The sequence below is a fragment of the Saccopteryx leptura genome, chromosome 5 (genome assembly GCF_036850995.1).
Source record: "Saccopteryx leptura isolate mSacLep1 chromosome 5, mSacLep1_pri_phased_curated, whole genome shotgun sequence".
Lineage (NCBI taxonomy): Eukaryota > Metazoa > Chordata > Mammalia > Chiroptera > Emballonuridae > Saccopteryx > Saccopteryx leptura.
Genome location: NC_089507.1, coordinates 119802702 through 119828455, shown reverse-complemented (window position 1 = coordinate 119828455; position 25754 = coordinate 119802702). Strand labels below are relative to the sequence as shown.

At 40.5% G+C, this 25754-nt stretch overlaps 1 protein-coding gene across 3 annotated transcripts in view; it reads right to left on the bottom strand.

The window, feature by feature from the left end:
* Positions 1–25754, bottom strand: part of MPP7 (MAGUK p55 scaffold protein 7) — a 314869-nt gene that overhangs the window by 180054 nt on the left and 109061 nt on the right. For all 3 annotated transcript variants that reach the window (XM_066386897.1, XM_066386898.1, XM_066386899.1), the window contains exon 3: positions 17182–17300. In XM_066386897.1, the coding sequence (XP_066242994.1) occupies positions 17182–17300 (119 nt within the window). The remainder of the gene's footprint in view (positions 1–17181; positions 17301–25754) is intronic.

Below are 25754 nucleotides of genomic sequence, written 5' to 3'. Positions count from 1 at the left end.
GCTTCTGCATCCGCCAAGGGCAGGCCACTCAGAGAGCAGGGCTGTGTGTGAGCCAGTGCTTCCCCAGTGGCAGTTCCCAGCTCCACAGGCCAGCTTGCACGTGCTCACTCAAACCTCCACAGCCATGCCCTGCTGCCTTCGGCCTGTCTGCCCCTGGCAAGCACTCAGCAGTGGGGTGGGTAGTGTAGCTTAGACCTCTGCACTCCCTGTTTGTGTCCCTAACATGGCACCTAGCTCTAAGTGCCTTTGTTCTAGCTAGGGTAGGGGAGCCTCTGGTGGATGGGGCACTTTCTTTCCTTTGCCAGTGATGCTGGTTCACTTTAAATTTGAGGAGCAACTCAGCCCAGGAGTTAGAGCAGGCATGGCCAACATATGGCCTACAGTTGGCATCCAGCCCGAGTAATGAGTTTATGTGGCCCGTGATTAAATTTTTCATATTCTCTGCTACTTTATAATCTCAGCTACTCAGAAGCGGAAGCACCTTTGATTATTGGAAATTGAGATATTTAAGAAGATAGTGATATGCAGAAAAGAATTCCATGTGTGACTAATCTATGGTTAACTTCCAATAATTGGTCGAAAAGATTCGTGATACTTCATTTTTTTAAAAAATTCCATTATAAAGATTTACAACTTTTGTACTCATCTGTACTTGGTATGAACTGTCTGACGTTTAGCGGTGATGTGAAACCCACATTCTTTTAGGTGGAGTTTGCCAGTGCACTCCGAAGGTCAAACAATTCGTTATCTTTGTGGTCAAGTGTGCTGAATCAAGTGGCATTGTAGCATAGACAATAGCTGCAGTTGATAACTGAAAACGTGTCCAGGCTGTTTGTAAAACAAAATAATTGTTTTATTTGTGATATAACCCCTTCAAGCTCATTCTATTAATTAAAGATTATTTTGATTGCAATACAGTTTGGGTATTTATATGGTAATTATATTTTTATTAAAATGTGTTTTTATTAAAATATTGTATATTAAAATTTTTTCACTCATTTATTCATAAACAAATTACATAATAAAATGTTGTTTACTTAAACAAATCGTTTTTATATTTAACATTTTTTAATTTTAATATTTCGTCTGGCCCGTGGAAAAAGTTTTCTTTCTAATCTAGACCAGGGGCAAAAACTGTAGGCCACGCCTGGGTTAGGGTGTCCTACTGGAGCTCTGGGAAAGTGACTACGAGTGAGGCTCTCTGTGCAGTTCACTTAATATGAAGCCTGGGTCTCAGAGTCCTGTCTCCTTCTCTCAAACCATGACTAGGCCTTTTTCTCAGCCAAATATAGTGCGTCAGTCCCTTCCAGGCTCCAGGGCTCTAGGCTAGGATTCAAGTTTTGGGGATAAGGACCTGTAACTTGCTGGACAGCCCTCCCTGTCGCGAAACTTCCTCCTGGGTGCTGCTCCTTGCTCCCCGCTCCCAAGAGCAGGTCAGCCTTCTCAGCGTCTCTGCTTTTACTACCAGACTCAGTGTGGGTTCTTTGGTGATCCTTGGCTGTAGAATCCTCCTAGTTCAGTCCAAAATTTGTCTTTCACGATGAGTGTTCTCAGATTTAAGTTATAATCCACCTTGGTTCTAGGAAGTGGGAGTTGGTGCGTCTGCCTACTCTGTGGCCATCTTTTTTGTCCACAATCAAAATGTAGATATTTTAAATACACCAATTAAAAGACAGAGAGACTTGGCCAGATAGTTTGGTTGGTTAAAGCGTCATTTTGGTACACAAAATTGCCAGTTTGGTCCCAGGTCAGAGCACGTACAGAAATGGAATGCTGTTTCTGTCTGTCTTTCTCTCCCACCCCTTCTTCTCTAAAATAAATTTTTTAAAAAAGACAGGAAGTGTGAGAATGGATAAAAAGATGCTGTCTACAAGAAACCCACTTATAATACGAGGACACAGATGGACTAAAAGTAAAGGTATGAAGAAAGATATATACTGCTCACAAAAATAAGGGGATATTTCAAAATGAATATGAAGCAATAAAAAGAAGCATTTGATTTTTTTAATTAAACAAGAATATCAGAAAAACAAAGTACAAGTCAAAGAAAGTTGTTTGATTATGCAAATGAGATGCTAACCCAACTTTTATTTCATTGGTGAAAATGCACTATACAAAAGGTTGAAAGTACTGGAGTATCTGTATGTTCCCTGATCCCCTAAATTTTGTGAGCAGTGTATAAACCATACTAATAGTAATCTAAAGAAAGCTGGAGTATCTATAGCAATTTCAGACAAGGCAGATGGCAGAACAAGAAAAATTATTGGGGATAAAGGAGGGCATTAAATAATAAAAAGGGAGTCAATTTTCCAAAAAGACATAACAACTCTTAACATGTATATGCCTAATGAGAAGAGCATCAACATACATGAGCCAAAACTGATTAAATAGGAAGGAAACATAGGCAATTTCACTATTACACTCTATAAATCAGTGTTTTTCAACCAGTGTGCCGCAGCACACTAGTGTGCCATGAGACATGGCCAGGTGTGAGTATAAATACATTTAGAAACTATATTATTAACTATATGTATAATATGTACTGTGTTAGAGTGTCATTTTGTAGGTGGTGTGCCCCAGGATTTTGTAAATGTAAAAAATGTGCCACGGCTCAAAAAAGGTTGAAAATCACTGCTATAAATAACTGACAGATCCACCAGGCAGAAAATCAGTATAGATGAACCAAGCAGCCCCATCAACAAACTGGCTCTAATACTTCACCTAACAATAGCAGAACAGACATCCTTCTCAAGCTTATTGTTCTCAAGCTCACACAGAACAAGACAACCACAGCCTGGGCCATAATACATTCCTTAACAAACCTAATGGGAATTATACAGCCTATACTCTAGACCACATGGAGTTAAACTACTAAATTAGGGGATATTTTATCGCTTCATTTTGAAATATCCCCTAATTTTTGTGAGCAGTACAGAAACCAGTGACAAAAACTGCAGAAAAATCTCCATATATTTAAAAATTAAACAATTCTAAATCATACCTGGGTCAAAGAAGTATCATGGAAAATTTTTTAAATATTTTGGACTAAATGAAAATGAAAATACAGCCCTAGCCGGTTGGCTCACTGGTAGAGTGCCGGCCTGGTATGTGGAAGTTCTGGGTTCAATTCCCTGTCAGGCCATACAGGAGAAGTGCCCATCTGCTTCTCCATCCCTCCCTCTTCTTTCTCTTTCTTCCCCTCCTGCAGCCATGGATCGAATGGTTTGAGCAAGTTGGCCCCAGGTGCTGAGGATGGCTCAATGGCCTCCCATAAGACACTAAAAAGGTTCAGTTGCTGAACAACACAGCAGCAGCCACAGATGGGCAAAACATCAGCCTCAGACACAGGTTGCCAAGTAGATTGGGTTAGGGCATGCATGGGAGTCTGTCTCTTCGCCTCCCTGCCTCTCACTTGACATAAAAAAAAAAAAAATCAATGTTTCTCTCTCTGTCCCTCTTTATTAATATTTCTCCCTATCCCTCTCTCCCTTTTCCCCTCCAACAGCCAGTGGCTTGACTGATTCAAGCATCAGCCCCAGGTGTTGAAGATAGCTCAGTTGGTCTGAGCATCGGCCTGGGCACTGAGGATAGCTTGGGTGATTTTAACATCAGCCCTAGACAGGGTTTGCCAGGTGGATCCCAGTCAAGGTGCATGCAGGAGTCTGTCTATCTCCCCTCCTCTCACTTAAAAGAAAAAGAGAAAAAAAACTTTAAAAAAATGAGTTGAGGGACCATCTGCTTCTTTCCCCCTTCCTCTTCCCCTCCTGCAGCCAGTGGCTCAATTGGTTCAAGCATCAGCCCTGGGTACGAAGGATAGCTCAGTTGATTCCAGCATTGGTCCCAGACGGGGTTGTCAGGTGGATATCGGTAGGGATGCATGTGGGAGTCTGTCTCTCCATCTTTCCTCCTCTTAAAAAAAAAAAAAAGAGCTGAGGATCTGAACAGATATTTTTCCAGAGGACATATAGATGGCCAATAGACACATGAAAATGAAAACACTCATTCAAAAAGATATATGCACTTTTATGTTCATTGCAGCATTATTTACACTAGTCAAGAAATGGAAGGAACCTAAGGGTTCACTGATAGATGACTAGATAAAGCAGACATTGTATAAATACACAATGGAATACTACTTAGCCACCCAAAAAAAAAAAATGAAATATTGAAATTTGCGACATGGATGGACCTTGAGGGAACGTCATGTAATTTCACTTATATGTGGAATCTAAAGCAGAAATCTCACAGATACAGAGAACAGACTGGTGGTTGCCAGATGGGGTGGGGGGAGGGGTGGAAGTAGGTGAAATGGGTGAGGGGGATGAAAAGGTACAACTTCCAGTTATAAAATAAATTACTCATGGGGATGTAAAGCACAGCATGGAGACTAGAACCAATAATATTGTATCACAAACTTGAAATTTGCTAATAAAGTAACTCTTAAAAGTTCTCATCTCAAGAAAAAAACTAACTTTGTATGAAAAGAGAAGGTAAATAGACTTATTGCAGTGAACATTTCACAATATATACAAATGTCAAATCACTGTTGTACACCTGAAACTAATATAATATTGTATGTCAAATATACTTCAATAAAAAAACATGGCTCTAAGCTTTTTGGAGGTCCCACACTCAGACCATGTGAATGCAAACACCCTTGTCTTGTCACATCCTCCATTCTTCTTTTTTTTTTAAGTCTTTGTCTTTTATTTATTTATTTTTAATTTTTTAAAGGGCTTTATTTATTCATTTTAGAGAAGAGAAAGAAAGGGGGGAGGAGCAGGAAGCATCAACTCCCATATGTGTCTTGACCAGGCAAACCCAGTGTTTTGAACCGGCAACCTCAGCGTTCCAGGTTGATGCTTTATCCACTGTGCCACCACAGGGCAGGCAGACCTTCCATTCAAACAGATGGTATATCCCAGGTCTTCTATCAGTACGGTCTTTCTTCTGAGGTTTCTAAACCATATGCTCACAGTTTTTATTATGCAAGTTTTCTATTTAGAAAGTCTTCTTTGGCCTGGCCAGTTTGCTCAGTGGTAGAGCATCAGCCTGGCGTGTGGAAGTCCCAGTTTGATTCCTGGCCAGGGCACACAGGAAAAGCGACCATCTGCTTCTCCACCTCCCCCCCCCCCAATCTTTCTGTCTTTCTCTTCCCCTCCTGCAGCCAAAGCTCCATTGGAGCAAAGTTAGCCCAGTTGCTGAGGATGGCTCCATGGTTGCCTCCTCAGGTGCTAGAATGGCTCCAGTTGCAATGGATAAATGCCCCAGATGGGCAGAGCATTGGCCCCTAGTGGGCTTGCCAGGTGGATCCCGGTCAGGCACATGCAGGAGTCTGTCTCTCTGCCTCCCTGCTTCTCACTTCAGGAAAAAAAAAAGTCTTCTTCTAAAAAAAATAATCCACCACTCACACCTTATAGGATCATCATATTCTCTTTGCAGTGACAAGATCATACATAACCTACAGTGTTCCTGCCCGAGTGTGGCTCAACATCCAAAGTGGCATGCCATACCTATCACAGACCACCATGCCAACATTGCCTCTTCTGAAGTATAGTTTACATTAGACCATTACAGTATATGTATTAGTATACCAATTTAACAACCAATTTTTTTCTTTACATAAAATTAGAACTATGAAAATCTTGTGCTAGAATAAAAACACATTTTGTGTTCACCCAGTTCTAAAACCCACACCAACAGCTTCAACTGCAGGCAAAAGATTGTAACATCTAAAAACATTTGATTCACCCTAAAACAAGTCTTTTCAAACAAATTCCTTTTGCTGTACCAAGATTTATGTACAAAAGCTGAAGGTCTATCCCTCCCCTCCATCCTTCAGAGGTATATAGAATATAGCTAAGCAGTTTGTTCCAGCAGATTGGAGTACAATACCACAAGCCTACCTCTTAAAGGCATTTTAAGCTGTGTCTTCTTGAAAACTAATAGCATGGGTCAGTCAAAGGACACTGAAGTCTGCCTGTGACAAAAGCTGGGCATGGGAAAGAAACTATTCAGAACTGACAATGTACTAATGGTACATAACAAAACTAATTTTAAGTGACGTCATGGAAATGGCGCCGTGAGCAGCACGTCCGACAGATCTCCCCAAAATCACAACAAATTTATCAACTAGAAACAGGAAAATTTATCCTCGGAGCATTCCGGAGTTCCACACAAACTGAAAGCGAAAGGACTGTTATCATTTGAATCTGAGAGACGAGGGTGTGGAGGAAGCTACCGCAGGGACGTTCATTCAAGCCGCGAGGAAGTGCGCCTGTGGTGAGTCAGCCCACACTCGGGAGACGCGAGCAGCAGCCGCGAGCAGCAGCCGCAGGCGCGCGCCCGGTTCGGTTGCAGAGCGAGCACCGCCCACACTCCGGAGCGGCGAGCAGCCGCTGGCACGCCCGGTCCGGTTGCAGAGCGAGCACCGCTAACGTTCCCAGCGGCCCGCGCACTGCGAGTGAGAATCGCCAGCCACCGATGCCCAGAGCACCCCATTCGCGTGTGTACCCTGGGCATTCCACACGCCCAGAGCGCCCTGCTGGCCCGCACACCCAGGGTGCCCCATCATCCTGCGCCTGGTGCCCCCAGCCGCCAGCAGCGGGGGGAGCGGGAGAGGCCCCAGGGCGGTATTCCCTACTTGGGAGATTCTCTCCGTGGGCGGGGCACCTCACCCAGCCATTCAAGCTAACAATCAAGCGTTGGGGGAGGGGCGCGCGCAGGCAGCCTAAAATACCTTCGTGAGCACAGCTGCGACCCAATCACTGAAATTAGCTTAACCCGTGAAATCTGCGCACCCTCGGTTCTAATTGATAAGATCTCTCTCAGTTCAGCGACTCAAGACAAGAGGCGTGATATTTTTTAGTGCCTCTCGCTAAAGGGGCGGGGGCAACTTCTGATTGATAGAGCCTCCATATTCAGGGATAAACGCTAACAAGAAGGACTTGGCAGATAATAAGATCTATACTACACTAGTCGCAAGCAGAGACTAGTGCCTCTTCTTCCCAGCCGAAACAGGCTACAAAGTGTGGAAAGCCTGGGTTGAGAGGTCCAACTGAATGCTAGGCGCTGAACAGTCACCTTGACAACAATTGACTCCCACCCCCGCCTGATTACACTGGAGGCCCTGACTGCCAGAGCCTTTCCCAAAGCCTTGCGCTGAGTGGGGATAGAGTGGGGATTTCCCAGCTCTTTGAGCCTCTTACTCCCCAGGCAGAAGCAGTTGCAGCCTTATAGCTGGATCACCAGGCTGCTAATTCAGGAAGGGGGGACTAGGAGAGAGAATCCAGGAAAGCAAACTCTCTCATCGTTGGACCCTGCAAACGCCAACAAGCCTTGACTACCAGCAAGACTAAAGCCAATTATATGACATTGCCATAGAATCCCATCAACTGCAAATCCCTACCTAAGTGTGACACAGGGGCAGAGCCTGGGGTAGAGTCACCGACCAGGAAGAGGGAGAGAAAAGAAAAAGGAAGAAGTTAACATCTTAAAATCAAGAAAAATCCACAGACTTTACAACTTGTTCCACTAATTTTTTTTTTGTTGTTGTTGTTGTTTGTTTCTTCTATCTTATTGCCTTTATTTCCTCCACCTCGGTCCTTCTATTCTCTGCCCATCTTATGCTTCCCTTTTCTTGAACTACACTACCCATAAGTGTTACATTTTATTTCTCTTCTTCATCCTCACCCTCCTTTAAGGTTATACTCCAAAACACTTAACTCTCACTCTCTCCTCTTTTGTTTTATTTTGTTTTGCTTTATCTTGTTTTTTTCTCTTCCTTTTTTATTTCTTCCTTCGTTTTTCTCTTTTTCTTATTTTTTCCTTTCTATTCGTTTTTTCTTTTCTCGTTTTACTTTCATCCCATTTAATCCTCAATCACGAACAAATTAGTTAATTTGAGACTCAAGGCTTTTTTTGGCTTTATTTTTCTTTTTCGCTTTTGTTTTTGTTTTTTTCTTGTTTGTTTATTTTTGTGGCATTTTGGGTCCTCCCAACCCAAGGTCTCCATTGTATTTAGTCTTCGCTCCACTTAATACAACAGATTTTTACTTATCATTTTTATTTTTTTCTTCTTTACTATTCCTTTTATTGTCCTTTTTTCTGGTTCCCTCTTATCCCTCTCATTATATCTCTTAGTTGACCATCACTCACAAGCAAATCATCTTATGCTTGTCTAAGATTTTCTTCCTTTTTCTTTTTTATCTTTTTTTTTTTTTTGCATTTAGGAGGTCCCTACTCCCCTTTTTTTGCCCCTTGAACTCTTCACCCCAAATCAGGCCCTCCATTATAGGCACGATATTTCCTTATTACTGTTTTTTTTGTGGGGTGTTTTACCTTTTTTTTTTTTTTTTTTTTACTTTTTACTCTTTATTAATTCTAATTAGTGCTATCAACAAGACCACCCTCAGATGCCAATAAGAAAGAGGAAATCGAATATTATGGATACAAAAGAAAGAGAGGTAACACAAATAGATGTGGAAAAATCTATGGAGAAAAGACTTAACATATTGGAAGCCTTGGAGCTAAATGACAGAGAATTTAAAATAGAAATCTTAAAAATACTCAGAGATATACAAGAAAACACAGAAAGGCAATATAGGGAGATCAGAAAACAACTCAATGAACACAAAGAATATATTACCAAGGAAATTGAAACTATAAAAACAAATCAAACAGAAATGAAAAACTCAATTCACGAGCTGAAAAACGAGGTAACAAGCTTAGCTAGCAGAACAGCCCAGATTGAAGATAGGATTAGTGAAATAGAAGACAAACAACTTGAGGCAGAACAGAGAGAAGAAGAAAGAGACTCAAAAATAATAAAAAACGAGAAAGCCCTACAGGAATTGTCTGACTCCATCAGAAAGAATAACATAAGAATAATAGGTATATCAGAGGGAGAAGAGAAAGAAAATGGAATGGACAATATACTCAAACAAATAATAGACGAGAACTTCCCAAGCCTGTGGAAAGAACTAAAGCCTCAAATTCAGGAAGCAAACAGAACACCGAGTTTTCTTAACCCCAACAAACCCACTCCAAGGCACATCATAATAAAGATGACACAAACCAATGACAAAGAAAAAATTCTCAAGGCAGCCAGGGAAAAGAAGAGTACAACATATAAAGGAAGGCCTATTAGATTATCATCAGATTTCTCAGCAGAAACTCTACAAGCTAGAAGAGAGTGGACCCCAATATTTAAAGCCCTGAAAGAGAGGAACTTTCAGCCACAAATACTATACCCATCAAAGCTATCCTTCAAGTATGAAGGAGATATAAAAACATTCACAAATTCAGAAAAGATGAGAGAATTTATCAACAGAAAGCCCCCACTCCAGGAAATACTAAAGGGGGTTTTCCAACCAGATTCAAAGAACAAAAGAAAACAACACCACAAGTAACAGCTCCACCAAGAACACAATAAAACCAAACTTAAACTGTGACAACAAAGGAAAAAAAGGGGGGAGAGGATGGAGATTAACAGTAGCAAAGGACGAGGAAGTGCAGAAATACTCATAAGATAGGGTACTACAATGAATATGGTAGGTACCCTTTTCATTACTTAATGGTAACCACCCTAGAAAAAACCACCACAAAAACACTTGACTTAAAAAAGGTAGCAACAGAGGAAAGAAGTATGGAACACAAACAAACAAAAACAAATGATAGAAAAACAAAAGAGAAGAATCAAACTAGATACAAAACTAACAGAAAGCAATTTATAAAATGGCAGTAGGGAACCCACAAGTGTCAATAATTACACTAAATGTAAATGGATTAAACTTACCAATAAAAAGACACAGAGTAGCAGAATGGATTAAAAAAGAAAATCCAACTATATGCTGCCTACAAGAAACACATCTAAGCAACAAGGATAAAAACAAATTCAAAGTGAAAGGCTGGAAAACAATACTCCAAGCAAACAACACCCAAAAAAAAGCAGGTGTAGCAATACTCATATCTGATAATGCTGACTACAAGACAGAAAAAGTAATCAGAGACAAAAATGGTCATTTCATAATGATTAAGGGGACACTGAATCATGAAGACATAACAATCCTTAATATATATGCACCAAACCAAGGAGCACCAAAATATATAAGACAGCTACTTATTGACCTTAAAACAAAAACTAACAAAAATACAATCATACTTGGAGACCTCAATACTCTGCTGACGGCTCTAGATCGGTCATCCAAACAGAGAATCAATAAAGAGATAGTGGCCTTAAACGAAATACTAGAACACCTGGATATGATAGACATCTACAGTACACTTCATCCCAAAGCGACAGAGTATACATTTTTCTCTAGTGTACATGGAACATTCTCAAGAATTGACCATATGTTGGGCCACAAAGACAATATCAGCAAATTTAGAAAAACTGAAATTGTACCAAGCATATTTTCTGATCATAAAGCCTTGAAACTAGAATTCAACTGCAAAAAAGAGGGGGAAAAACCCACAAAAATGTGGAAACTAAACAACATACTTCTAAAAAATGAATGGGTCAAAGAAGAAATAAGTGCAGAGATCAAAAGATATATACAGACAAATGAAAATGAAAATACGACATATCAGAATCTCTGGGATGCAGCAAAAGCAGTAATAAGAGGAAAGTTCATATCACTTCAGGCCTATATGAACAAACAAGAGAGAGCCGAAGTAAACCACTTAACTTCACACCTTAAGGAGCTAGAAAAAGAAGAACAAAGACAACCCAAAACCAGCCGAAGAAAGGAGATAATAAAAATCAGAGCAGAAATAAATGAAATAGAGAACAGAAAAACTATAGAAAAAATCAATAAAACAAGGAGCTGGTTCTTTGAAAAGATCAACAAAATTGACAAACCCTTGGAAAGACTCACCAAGGAAAAAAGGCACAGGACTCAAATAAATAAAATCCAAAATGAAAGAGGAGAGATCACCACAGACATCATAGATATACAAAGAATTATTGTAGAATACTATGAAAAATTATATGCCACCAAATACAACAATCTAGAAGAAATGGATAAATTCCTAGAACAATACAACCTTCCTAGACTGAGTCATGAAGAAGCAGAAAGCCTAAACAGACCAATCAGCAGGGAGGAAATAGAAAAAACTATTAAAAACCTCCCCAAAAATAAAAGTCCAGGCCCAGACGGTTGTACTAGTGAATTCTATCAAACATTCAAAGAAGACTTGGTTCCTATTCTACTCAAAGTCTTCCAAAAAATTGAAGAAGCAATACTTCCAAACACATTTTATGAGGCCAACATAACCCTCATACCAAAACCTGGCAAGGATGGCACAAAGAAAGAAAACTACAGACCAATATCTCTAATGAATACAGATGCTAAAATTCTAAACAAAATACTGGCAAACCGAATACAACAACATATTAAAAAAATAATACATCATGATTAAGTGGGATTCATCCCAGAATCTCAAGGATGGTTCAACATATGCAAAACGGTTAACGTAATACACCATATCAACAAAACAAAGAACAAAAACCACATGATCTTATCAATAGATACAGAAAAGGCTTTTGATAAAATACAACACAATTTTATGTTTAAGACTCTCAACAAAATGGGTATAGAAGGAAAATATCTCAACATGATAAAGGCCATATATGATAAACCATCAGCCAACATCATTTTAAACGGCATAAAACTGAGGACTTTCTACCTTAAATCAGGAACAAGACAGGGTTGTCCACTCTCTCCACTCTTATTTAACGTGGTGCTAGAAGTTCTGGCCAGAGCAATCAGACAAGACAAAGAAATAAAAGGCATCCATATCGGAAAAGAAGAAGTAAAGGTATCACTTTTTGCTGATGATATGATCCTATACATCGAAAACCCGAAGGACTCCACAAAAAGATTATTAGAAACAATAAACCAATACAGTAAGGTCGCAGGATACAAAATTAACATACAGAAGTCCATAGCCTTTCTCTATGCCAACAATGAAATATTAGAAAACGAACTCAAAAAAATAATCCCCTTCACGATTGCAACAAAAAAAATAAAATACCTAGGAATAAACATAACAAAGGATGTAAAGGACCTATATAATGAAAATTACAAAGCATTGTTAAGGGAAATCAAAAAAGATACAATGAGATGGAAAAATATTCCTTGTTCTTGGATAGGAAGAATAAATATAATCAAAATGGCCATATTACCCAAAGCAATATACAAATTTAATGCAATTCCCATCAAAATCCCTATGAGATTTTTTTAAAGAAATGGAACAAAAAATCATCAGATTTATATGGAACTATAAAAAACCCCGAATAGCCAAAACAATCCTAAGGAAAAAGAATGAAGCTGGGGGCATTACAATACCTGACTTTAAACTATATTATAGGGCCACGATAATTAAAACAGCATGGTATTGGCAGAAAAATAGACACTCAGACCAATGGAACAGAATAGAAAGCCCAGAAATAAAACCACATATATATGGTCAAATAATCTTTGATAAAGGGGCCAACAACACACAATGGAGAAAAGAAAGCCTCTTCAACAAATGGTGTTGGGAAAACTGGAAAGCCACATGCAAAAGAATGAAACTCGACTACAGCCTGTCCCCGTGTACTAAAATTAATTCAAACTGGATCAAAGACCTAAATATAAGACCTGAAACAATAAAGTACATAGAAGAAGACATAGGTACTAAACTCATGGACCTGGGTTTTAAGGAACATTTTATGAACTTGACTCCAATGGCAAGAGAAGTGAAGGCAAAGATAAATGAATGGGACTACATCAGAATAAAAAGTTTTTGCTCAGCAAGAGAAACTGATATCAAAATAAACAGACAGCCAACTAAATTGGAAATGATATTTTCAAACAACAGCTCAGATAAGGGCCTAATATCCAAAATTTACAAAGAACTCATAAAACTCAACAACAAACAAACAAACAATCCAATAAAAAAATGGGAAGAGGACATGAATAGACACTTCTCCCAGGAAGAGATACAAATGGCCAACAGATACATGAAAAGATGCTCAGCTTCATTAGTTATTAGGGAAATGTAAATCAAAACTACAATGAGATACCACCTCACCCCTGTTAGATTAGCTATTATCAACAAGACGGGTAATAGCAAATGTTGGAGAGGCTGTGGAGAAAAAGGAACCCTCATTCACTGTTGGTGGGACTGTAAAGTAGTACAACCATTATGGAGGAAAGTATGGTGGTTCCTCAAAAAACTGCAAATAGAGCTACCTTATGACCCAGCAATCCCTCTACTGGGTATATACCCCAAAACCTCAGAAACATTGATACGTGAAGATACATGTAGCCCCATGTTCATTGCAGCACTGTTCACAGTGGCCAAGACATGGAAACAACCAAAAAGCCCTTCAATAGAAGACTGGATAAAGAAGATGTGGCACATATACACTATGGAATACTACTCAGCCATAAGAAATGATGACATCAGATCATTTACAGCAAAATGGTGGGATCTTGATAACATTATAAGGAGTGAAATAAGTAAATCAGAAAAAAACAAGAACTACATGATTCCATACATTGGTGGAACATAAAAATGAGACTAAGAGACATGGACAAGAGTGCGGTGGTTACCAGGGGTGGGGGGAGGGAGGACAGGGGGAGAGTTAGGGGGAGGGGGAGGGGCACAGAGAACTAGATAGAGGATGGCGAAGGACAATCTGACTTTGGGCGAGGGGTATGCAACATAATCTAATGACAAAATAACCTAGACATGTTTTCTTTGAATATATGTACCCTGATTTATTAATGTCATCCCATTACCATTAATAAAAATTCATTTAAAAAAAAAAAAAACAACTAATTTTAAAAATACATTTTAAAGCAATTACTGGAAAATCATTTGGAATAGTACACATTATCATGCTATTTAAACACTGGCCACATCAATTTATTTGCCTCCCAGTTTTCATAAAACCAGATACCAATACTCTCCAGTATGCTTCATAACCACTTTGGGACATACACACTTTAAAAACCTAAGTTTAACACTCAACAGTAAGTGTAACTAAGAATCTTTTTACATATTAGTTTTATTTCTTGATAGAAAAAACAGGCTCTGGCTGCCTAGCTCATTGGATAGAGCACTGGCATGGCAGACAACCTGGGTTCCATTCCCAGTCAAGGCACACAAGAAAAGCAACCATCTGCTCCTCTCTGCCTCCCTCTCCCCCTTTTCTCCCTCTCCTCCTCCTGCAGCCAGTGGCTAGATTAGTTCGAGCTGTCAGTCTCAGGTGCTAAGCATGGCTGGGTTGGTCCAAGTGTCTGCCTCAGGCACTGAGGATAGCTCAGTTGATTTGAGCATGGGCCCCAAATGGGGGTTGCCAGGTGGATCCCAGTCAGGGCACATGTGAGAGTCCGTCCCACTATCTCCCCTGTTCTCACTTAAAAATAAATAAGAGGCCCTGGCCAGTTGGCTCAGTGGTAGAGCGTCGGCCTGGCGTGCGGGGGACCTGGGTTCGATTCCCGGCCAGGGCACATAGGAGAAGCGACCATTTGCTTCTCCACCCCCCACCCCCTCCTTCCTCTCTGTCTCTTTCTTCCCCTCCCGCAGCCAAGGCTCCATTGGAGCAAAGATGGCCCGGGCGCTGGGGATGGCTCCTTGGCCTCTGCCCCAGGCGCTAGAGTGGCTCTGGTCACGGCAAAGCGACACCCGGATGGGCAGAGCATCGCCCCCTGGTGGGCAGAGCGTCGCCCCTGGTGGGCGTGCCGGGTGGATCCCGGTCGGGCGCATGTGGGAGTCTGTCTCTCCCTGTTTCCAGCTTCAGAAAAATACAAAAAAAAATAATAATAATAATAATAATAATAATAATAAAATAAATAAGAAAGAGGGGGGGAGGGAGGATGGGAGGGAGAGAGGGAGGAAGAAAATACAGAAAAAACAATCATTTCTGTCATTTGTTTTGGTTTTTCACATGCTATAATACCTAAATTATAATTTTTTTCTTAATACTTAAATAGTGCCTACTTCTATGGCTGAACCCATGTAACTATTAAAGAACAAATATTTTCACTATTTTATCTGAAACTCACAAACAACACTGTCAACAGATATTGTAATTTTCATTTTACAGGTAAGGAAACTGAGAAAGAAGCCCCATTATAAATACAGAAACATACAGGCACCCACTGTTTGGAGGCATGTTTATTTAATGATTAAGGGGTGGTGATTCCATTTGAAATATATTTTCTTCCTTCTATCAAAAGATCAAATCAGTGAAAACAAATCCATACCTATCCAACATCTATACATTGAGTACAGGATTATTTCCATGGTTGCCTCAGTAAGTCATCACCTTCATCCACTACAATCCCAAGACTATTTCTAACATCCCAAGAGACCAACTAAACCAGTGGTCCCCAACCTTTTTTTGGGCCACGGACCAGTTTAATTTCAGAAAGTATTTTCACGAACCGACCTTTAGGGTGGGACAGATAAATTTATCACATGACCAAGACAAGCATCAAGAGTGAGTCTTAGATGGGTGTAACAGAGGGAATCTGGTCATTTTTTTAAAATAAAACATCGTTCAGGCCCTGGCCGGTTGGCTCAGTGGTAGAGCATCGGCCTGGCGTGAGGAAGTCCCGGGTTCGATTCCCGGCCAGGGCACACAGGAGAAGCGCCCATCTGCTTCTCCACCCCTCCCCCTCTCCTTTCTCTCTGTCTCTCTCTTCCCCTCCCGCAGCCGAGGCTCCATTGGAGCAAAAGATGGCCCAGGCGCTGAGGATGGCTCCTTGGCCTCTGCCCCAGGCACCAGAGTGGCTCTGGTCGTGACAGAGCGACGCCCCAGATGGGCAGAGCATCGCCCCGTGCTGGGCATGCCAGGTGGATCCCGGTCAGGCACATGCGGGAGTCTGTCTGACTGCCTCCCCGTTTCCAGCTTCAGAAAAAAAAAATACAAAAAAAAAAAATAATAAAAAAAATAAATAAAACATCGTTCAGACTTAAATAAAAATAAAACAGAAATAATGTAAATTATTTATTCTTTCTTGTGGATGGGTACCAAATGGTCCACGGACTGGTACTGGTCCGCGGCCCGGGGGTTGGGGACAACTGAACTAAACTACCTAAAAATTTTCAGAACACAGCAATACCTTGGCAGTTGTATAAAAACTAAATAAATAAAACATTCTAGTCTTTTAAGGCAGGGCTAGAAAAAATGCAACATATCAACACTTTGTCTTCTTTAGAGTGGTCACTGCTCGAGGCATACAAATTTCGGCACACTTGACAAGGAAAAAAATGTAAGAATTCTCCTGTCTTGTGAAACAACTGCAACTCAAAAGTTCCTCATTTTCAAATACTCTGTGTCAATTAAAAGCCTCTTCTCCAGACAGACAACAGTGATGGATTTAGTGGAATTAAGGTCAGGTCTGGACCTTGTTGAGGCCTCGTAAGTTTCTAGCTCCCACAGACTCAAGGAAGACTCTAAATTTCTTTCAGTTTGAGTTAAATGAGAGAAACTGCAATTCACATTGCAGAGGCAAGAGCAGCATATTTTCCAGTAAGCTCCTTGTTCTCATTTTACTGTTTTAAGAATTCATCACTCCCAGTATTGCTGAGTGGCAAGATCTGAATTCCGGGGACTGATCATTTTCATGACATGACGCTTTACTAAAGCTGCCTCGAAACACTGTTTTCATCTGTATGTGGCTTCAGCGTATTTATACACAAAATACCACATCAGTGGCGCTGTGCCAAGGAAAGAAACAGCTTGCTAGAATTTCAGTTGACTTTGTTAAAGGAAATTATTTTAAATTAATGTGGCTACTGAACTGCTGCCATCCCTAACCTCAGAAAATATATTCCTTCTAATTTCTGCTAGGACCATTTATTTACTTAAGTTAAATTCCAGCTCATGGATGTGGACTACAAAAAGTCTAAACTTTTATGCTACTATTTCATATTCTTTTTCTAAACAAGGCAACCACATGTTTGCTGTATTACTATGCACCACCAAATCACCACCATTAAGTGAAATCATCTATGTATTTTTGGTAGAATCTTTAAGAATGTCCACGCCCGTCAGTGAGATGGAACAAGGCTGTTTTGTTTTCAGAGAGCAACAATCTGATCTCTGGTTTACTAGATGGTGCTCAAAATATTTTTCCGTATGTTTTTCTGCAAAAAGAACCTGACATCAGCATGGTTTACCTTCACCAGTGAATGCAGGCTTTTTTCACCAAACATGTCCCAGAGGAAGGTTAGGTCTTCCTGCCTGTCCACATGTGGCTGCAGCTGGGCTGGCAGAACCGCCAACAGCTCGTACAGACCTATAAAATGAAAATAAAACACTAAGTGTAATCTTAGAGTGATCTCATTAATTTCACTTAAGGTGTAAGTGAGGGCTGGAACACATCTTCTACTGGATTTGTGCTCTGCGCCATCTAGCAAAACACTTCTCCAAAGCAGCAAAGGAAGTTTGGATTAACGAGCTAGTTTTTAACTTTCACAGTTGTCAACATTCTACAGCCCTCTGAGTCTACAATAGCCCAAGACAGAAAATGTGTACAAGCTTTCGATAAAAGGAGAAAAGGCATACATTCTTTTCCTTAATTGTTATTCCATGCCAAAGAGTGAAATAAGTAGTGAATAGGAAAAAGTTCGTTTGAAGAGCAGAAAAGTGAGAGTGGTCCACAGAAAAGGTTCTGTGGTTTCCAAACCATGCCTTAGCTAGCTTCAAAATATTCTGCATTAGCTCATGTCCAAAATAAGTTCTAGTAAGATAGAATAAACCCTGCTTTGTGCTGCATTACTGCAATCACCCGTTTTTGGGCGGGTGGGGGGGAGGACGTAGAATTTAGTGGAAATCTGGGGCTCTGACTCGCTCCTCCTGGAGCTCCCCAGGTGCCAGGAGCAGCCCGTGTCCACAGGAGTGCCCGCTCCACCCATCCATCTCGCTCTTGAGGCTGTCAGACACCTGTCCAAGAAATGTTGCAATGGCACTCACCCGAGACTCTTCAGGGAGGTGACCTGGCAGAAGAGAGTATCAACTCACAGCACATGTTTCATTTTCCAGTGGGATTACATGAGGTAAAAAGGACAGAATTCCTTTTATTTCTGTCTGCTGTCTACAAAAACAGCAGACCTCCTGGGATCTACAACTCATGGGCGGCTGTTATTCCTGGTCTAATTAGGTGCTGCTGTTCATCACAGGGACAGCTTTACAAGACATTTAACAGCAAAGATTGTAGAGTAAATAATGGGCTGCTGATCAGTTTCCCTATTATCTTCCTGAAGCATTAAATATTCTGATAATCAGAAATAATTTACAACCAAATGCATTAGGGCCCACATTGAAAATTAGATAGGTAACTTGAGAGAGTTGACTAAATTCAAACATTGCTGGGCTGTATTTGGCCCAGAAGATCTAAAATGTCTAGAAAAAAATTATACCCTTAAGTATTCTTAGTGGCTTATATGTATTCCCTGAAAACCCTGGCATCCTGCCTGGCCAGTAGCTCAGGTGTTGGTTGCTGGTTCGGTCCTTGGTGAGGGCTCATGCAGAAACAGATCTCTCTCTCTCTCTCTCTCTCTCTCTCTCCCTCCCTCCCTCCCTCTCAAATTAATAAATTATTTTTAAAAACCAAAAATCCTGGCACGCTGCCTAAACTAATTCTTATTTGCAGTTTAGTAAATATTGTTAAGGCTCCTCCACATAACTCAACGTAACAGGTCTCGCTTCATGTGGACAGGTCACACGCTCACATACATTTAAAGTAATCACCACTGCCAAAACCAGCCGACACGGTCAGAGGTTCACAATATGAAGTTACATAAAAAGATCATAGGATATCACTCTTTTAATATTGATTTCAGTAGCAGTAAAAATAGTTCCTAATCCTAGGTAATATGACTAGTTTAACTAATGGTCCTAATTCAACTGTGATATAATTTCTGAGGCAGTTATTGGGGGATTGAGTTAATATATCAAGAACAGTCCCCTGTACATGTAAGTATCAGTCTGTTTCTTATGTAACTCAGTGGGTTTGGCCATGTTAAAATTGACTACTAATGTTATTCCATCATTACTATTACTGAAAAAGCAAAAGTTTGAGTCCAACAGACCTAAATTCAAACCCCAGGTCTACACATGCGGCATTTCACATAACTTACTGAGCCTTGTTTCCTTTATATTTTGAAAAAGAAACGGTAAGTACACTTGTGGTTAAACTGCATGGGACAAAATACACACACACACACACACACACACACACACACAAATGAGTGCATGTAACACAAGGTCAATGAATGGTACTGACAATTTCCCAGTTATGATTCCTTCCCACAGTCATACTAGAAGTTACCACTGCAGGAAACAGGCAAGGGTACTCCGGATCTGTCTCTATTAATTCTTGTAACATGTGAATCTATAGCTATCCAAAATAAAAGTAAAACAAAAGAAGAAATTGTGGCAAATGTTGATTGTTGCAGGGATTCAATGCAACAATGCCCGTGACAGCCTTTAGCCCCATGGCCGACAGAGGGTGGGTATTTGGTAGAAAACAATGTACTTCTTTCCTTAGTGTGTCTCCTCCAGAGTGGAAATGCCATTTAAATGCAACGGTTCAAAGTCAAAACAAGGGCTTAGCCATACATTCCAACTGGACACGATAACATACTCAGAAATAAAACCACCCTGGTCTCTTTCATATGGAAAGTGTTAGCTTTGCCCAAGTACTGCTTAAAGTTTTGTGGGAATCAGCCATATTATGTGTAAATTAAAAATAATTTCTTGGTAAACAGAAGTTCATAAACCTGAGTTTTTTGGTTTTTACTAGTTTAATACAATCCTAATTCATACACCACCTTAATTTAGTACTCTTAGTAACAGCCATCGCTTTTCCACAACTTCCCACATCTGATAACCAGAGACCAGAGCCAGATAGGACAGTGCCAACCAGAAAGAAAGAAATGGTTCAAAGAGCTCCTGGCACATACGCAGTACCAATGCAGGCTCCACAGCCACTCACTCCCACTCCAGTAGATGACAGAGGCCCTAGAAACCCATCTCGGTCCTCACCTAAAACTGGGTCAGTGGAACGTGTGCTTTAAAATACTCCTATATTTAGTTCCTAGAGTTCCAAAACTGAAGAACACTTGAAATCCCAATGTTTTTAGTTTGTGAAATCAGAGAGTAAGTAATGAGAGTTTGGGTAGCAAGGCATATCTTGATAAATTTACCTAAATCTACCTGGTTCCTTGAACATGAACTGAAATGGTGAAAGTTACCCTATGCGTCTTGGAGTCATCCCCACTCATAAATACTTCATTCCAATGAACATTTATAGTACCTACGAATCAAGCACTGTGCGTGGCTCTAAAAGTCTAAGACACACGACCCCATCCTGAGGAGTCTGGTGTTGAGAACAAGCACACAGACAGGTCTGTTAGTAAGTGCAGGACAGGTTTAGACAGCTATGGCAAAGGCCAGGGAAGAGTTCTACTCCTTCAAAAGATGAAGCAGACTCAGGAAGGCCTTCCACAAAGAATACCTGGGTTCCATCTTTGAAGGCTACATCCCTAAGGATTAACACCTAGGAGTTCTTACATTCAGAGCACTACGTTAGTCACCGGGGATACAACTAGGTATAGAATAGATCACTACCTCTCCCCCGAAGACCTTACAATCTTGGATGACAGAGATAAGACATCAAATATGCCCAAACATAAAGCCATTCTGAACATAATTATCTCCTTTTTGCCCAAATAAACGTCCAAAACATATTTTCTTCCAAGTAAAATAAACAGATGTTTAGGCTGGTGTTGAAATATTCAAAGACCTAACTAATTTTCAGTGATGTTGATAAGATGTTCATGTCTGCTTATAATATTTAAATTATATAATTTAGTTAGGACACATACTTTTCACTACCCATTCAGTAATATATTACTCCAGGAATTTGGGTTTTACTCACTTGCACATTTCATGCAACCATTTTGTTTAAGTTTTTTACAATGCTTTTCCCATAACAAGTGCCCCTTGCCGAGTCCAAACAGCTCATGTTCACTTCTAGACAAGTTATCTGATATGTAGCACTTTTTTGACTTTGCAGGAGATGCCTTCACTAAGAATCTGGGTAAAGTGACTGGTTTTTCATTTGTTCTGTAGCTCTACATTTTCTTTCTCCACAACAAACCACTTAACTACTCTTTAATATCTTCAGTATTTGCAAATGTGAGGTTTTAATACTCTCTGAGGAACAGTAACTAAATCTGGCTTAAATATCTTTGTCTCCTTTCAAAACAATTCCTTTAAAAGTGGCCTCTCCAGAATCCCCCAAACCATGAATTAAGGTTATATGAGAATAACCATGGCTTCTCCATTCAATCCACTTTTGTCTAACAGAGAAAGCCCTCTATCAGAGATATATATGGTAAGGAACTGAATATAAGGAGCTCTCTCTTCTGGAGAAATCACTGTAAGGAGGAAAAACCTCACCTTGTATTTGGGTACATTTCATACAAGGTTCTATCAAAGGTGCATGTAAAGAGTGTGTAAATAAAATTGTTTCATAAAAATGTTCCAGTGGAGAAAAAGTATTTTTAAAAGATTTTATTTATTTTAGAGAGAGGAGAGAGAGGAGAGAGAGGAGAGAGGGAGAGAGAGAGAGAGAGAGAGAGAGAGAGAGAGGGAGAGAGAGAAGCAGGGTGGAGAAAGGGAAGGAACAGGAAGCATCAACTCCCATATGTGCCTTGACCAGGCAATCCCAGCGTTTCGAATTGGCAACCTCAGCGTTCCAGGTTGACACTTTACCCACTGTGCCACCACAGGTCAAGCAATACTATTTTTAAATCATGGGGGTGGGGGGGAGAAGCAACAACTAAAATATGAAAAGAGCCACTTGATTAATATGTACTACTTTAAAAGAAAGGATTCAATAAAGGTATGGAGCTAGCAGGATGTGAGCTAGGAGCCGAGGGAGGAACAAGTGCCCGGAAGTGTACATCCTGGGTTGGAGAACACCCAAGGAGAAAAGTCAGCAATAGTCATGTAAACCCACAGACTCCTGAATGCTCTGAATAAGTACTAGCGAGCACTTGAAGCTACGTTTCTGCTCTATAGGTTTATACCAGTCCTGGTCCAATCTGGAGACAAGAGCTATGCAGTTACTTACACAGAGTTTAATAGAAGTAATTATGAACTGTAATAGGATCACCTATAAAGTGGTATAGGAAAATCTCAAGAATACCTAGGGCTGGAGGAGAGGACCCAGAAGGAAACACCTTGGAAGAGGTGCTCCCTCCCCAAGACTAGGATTCGGCTTGTTGGAGAAGGCATGATCACAGTCCATGGGGCATGGGTCCCCCTGGGTCAGAGCCTGTCTAGTCACTTGGCCTGCAAGAACACCCCTCCAGAGTATGGGTGGGCAGAGAAACATGAAGAGACAATCTGGTAGGAAATACTTGCATAGGGGATGGGTGGGTGAAGCCTGGTGGCAGGAAACCATAGCCAGGACCTGAAAGCCAAAATGATAGCTTTGGGGGCGGATAGGCAGAAAACTGAAGTAACAGACCAGCAGAAACTACCCTTCTGGATGCCTGCTGGTCATCACTGGGAAGATGACTCCTGGGATGCTGAGAGGCTCATGGGAATCTACCTACTCAGGGGGTGTTGTTGAAACTCAACAGGAAACTGTGCACCAGATGCCATTGTAACTTGAAGGGGGTAAGCACCACTGGCTGCCCCCATGCTCTGCCAGCAATCCCAAGGAAGGAGCTGGAAACAAATGAAAACCAGCAGGACAAGAAAAAGACACCTCTGCCCCTTGAGTGTGCCATTAGTGCCCTCTCCTGACAAGGCCCTGCATCGTGCTAGCTGCAAAGAAGAATGAAGGGCCCAGCTTTATTTTCACAGAGCAGTCAATGAAGTATGGATTTGGAGCAGAGAGGCAATAAAATGAGATCTAACTCAATCTCTATAAACAGATGTCGATGTGTGGGGACAGGAAGGTTTCCTCATTTTTGAGGGGAGAGATATCATCTTTCCACTTTTGTCTGGTGTGGCTTTCTGTTGTTTGACAGTGGGGACACATGAGAAATATTTAACTAGTGATTCGTGAAGGTACAGATTTACTAATATGAATTTTAAAAGAGAACTACTGGCCCTGGCCAGTTGGCTCAGTGGTAAAGTGTCAGCCTTGCATGTAGATGTCCCAGGTTCGATTCCTGGTCAGGGCACACAGGAGAAGTAACCACTGATTCTCCACCCACCCCCCTTCTCTCCCTTCTCTCTCTCTCTCTCTCTCTCTCTCTCTCTTCCCCTCCCACAGCCATGGCTCCATTGGTTTGAGCACCTTGGCCCCAAGCGCTGAGGATGGCTCCGTGGAGCTACTACATCAGGCACTAAAAATTGCTCAGTTGAGAGCATGGGCCCAGATGAGGGTTGCCGAGTGGGTCCTGGTGGGCACATGTGGAAGTCTGTCTTTTTACCTCTCCTCCTCTCACTTGCAAAGGAAAAGGAAAAAAAAAAAAGGAACTATTATCCAATCAAAGTTTGTATTCACAACACTTGCCTAGTTTAATAGTACGCTAAGCCTAGACCCCACAGCTCAGTTAAAGGACAAACTTAAGACAAAGTTCTAAGTTCAACAGTTAACAAAAGAACTCTCTTGCATATCCAAGACTATTCTTAACTTCAACCTCCTCCCAAATGCATAGTATTTATAAAAGAGGACAGAGATAGAGTGTGGTTTTCCAACATTAAAGAAAATAATCCCTAAAAGTAGAAAAACAAAACCAAGAACACACTGAGCAATCATTTTAGGGACTTAAAGAAACAGTCATAGTAATAGGAGCTAGTTGCAGAGAGATGCAAAGATGTTTTAAGACTTTTAAACTGCTGTTTAGGAACTAAATACTGTAATCTATTCTCCCCTTTCCAAAGGAATGTTCAATGGCAAATGTTGGCTGTCTGAAATAATGAAAAATAATAACTAGTGAGGATGCTTTCAATACATAACATGCTCTTTCTACAAGCCAGGTTATTAAGCCATCCCAGACGGAGACTGTGATCTTCACAAAACTTCAATGACATTCATTTGATTGAAGCACAATGTGCTACAGCTGCCTTCTCTGCAGCCTTGCTATACTGAATAAACAAACCTGTCATTCTCCTTAAAGACAAAAAAAGAAATGCTTTTTGTCCTCAACAACTTATGATCAGAGAGTACGTTCTTTCTGAGCCCCTGGCAATGCAAGTGACAGAGGATCAGCAGTATTTTACATACAGATTTAAATGCTTGAATCCTTTAGCAATTTCTTACAATTTTTTTACATCGCATGTAAAAACATGGTGCTGTAATGTCCTAAAAATTTATATCATAATCTTATTATCTTTATATAACATATATATGTAACAGCAAGGTGATTTGATCAAGGATTGGAAAGGTGGACAACACTGACTCTACCCAAGAGGAAATGTGACCACGGTGAGTAAACAATTCACTCCAACATTCATTAGAAGAGAATTACATGTCATCATCTGAGATCAAAATGTCATTACCTTATAAGATTACTCAAGTCACTGGACTATGTGATAGTAATTTTAACTGTGGGCACAGTCAACCTTCAATATTTTCACTTTGCCTAATAAAACGTTATTAAAAATTACGTCTATGTCTGTCCTATGCCCTCCTCTTCCTTAATCTATCCTTCCTACCACCAACTGATAAAACTTCTTGAAATCGTACTTACCAATTACACCGAGGAACAAAATTTTTGTTGCATCCACACAACACTTGTTCTTAACTAATTTGAGTGTGTTGATCTCAAATCTGACATTAGTTTTTCTCTGTAAGCTACAGTTTTTTTGCAATTCAAGATTTTAGGTTTTCATTTTATTGTAAAATTTTCAACATTTAGTTTAACATAATGAAGTAGAATGTCTTCTTGGGCACCATCTTTGTGAAAATATAATAATTTATAACAGGGGTCCCCAAACTTTTTACACAGGGGTCCAGTTCACTGTCCCTCAGACCGTTGGAGGGCCGCCACATACAGTGCTCCTCTCACTGACCACCAATGAAAGAGGTGCTCCTTCCGGAAGTGCTGCAGGGGGCCGGATATATGGCCTCAGGCGGCTACATGCGGCCTGCAGGCAGTAGTTTGGGGATGCCTGAATAATGCAGTAAATACACTAATACACTAAAAGATATGATTGCATCAGAATTTGTCTACAATTTTGAAATAGAACATATTAAAACACTTATTTTAATTATAAAATTTGCGCAAAACTTATTTAAATTCTATTTGGGCAAATATTTGCATTTGTAGCTCTTGCCTTTGTGTACTTGCTGAGGACAATCTCGTTTGATGCTCCAGCAGTAGTCTGCCCATCACTAACAGCTCCAAGATTTTCAGGAAACTTATCAAGGTGACTGGTTCAGGAAGTGAATCTTAGCGCTCATGTTACATCCAATGTCACAGAAAGCCAACAGCATCCTTTGAACCAGAAATTCATAGTTTTCTGCTTTTTTGTTGCCAAGGAAGTTCTTTGTAACTGCCACAAAAGACTGCCATGCTGCTTTCTCCTCCTTATTCATCTTCCTGACAAATTCTGCATCACGTATGAGGGTTCGAATTTGAGGTCCATCGAATACACTTGCTTTTATCTTCTCGAAAGACAAGGCAGGAAAAGCAGAAATGATATGTTGAAAGCATTCACTTTCTCTATTCAAAGCCTGAACAAACTGCTTCATTAAGCCAAGTTTGATGAGAAGTGGGGG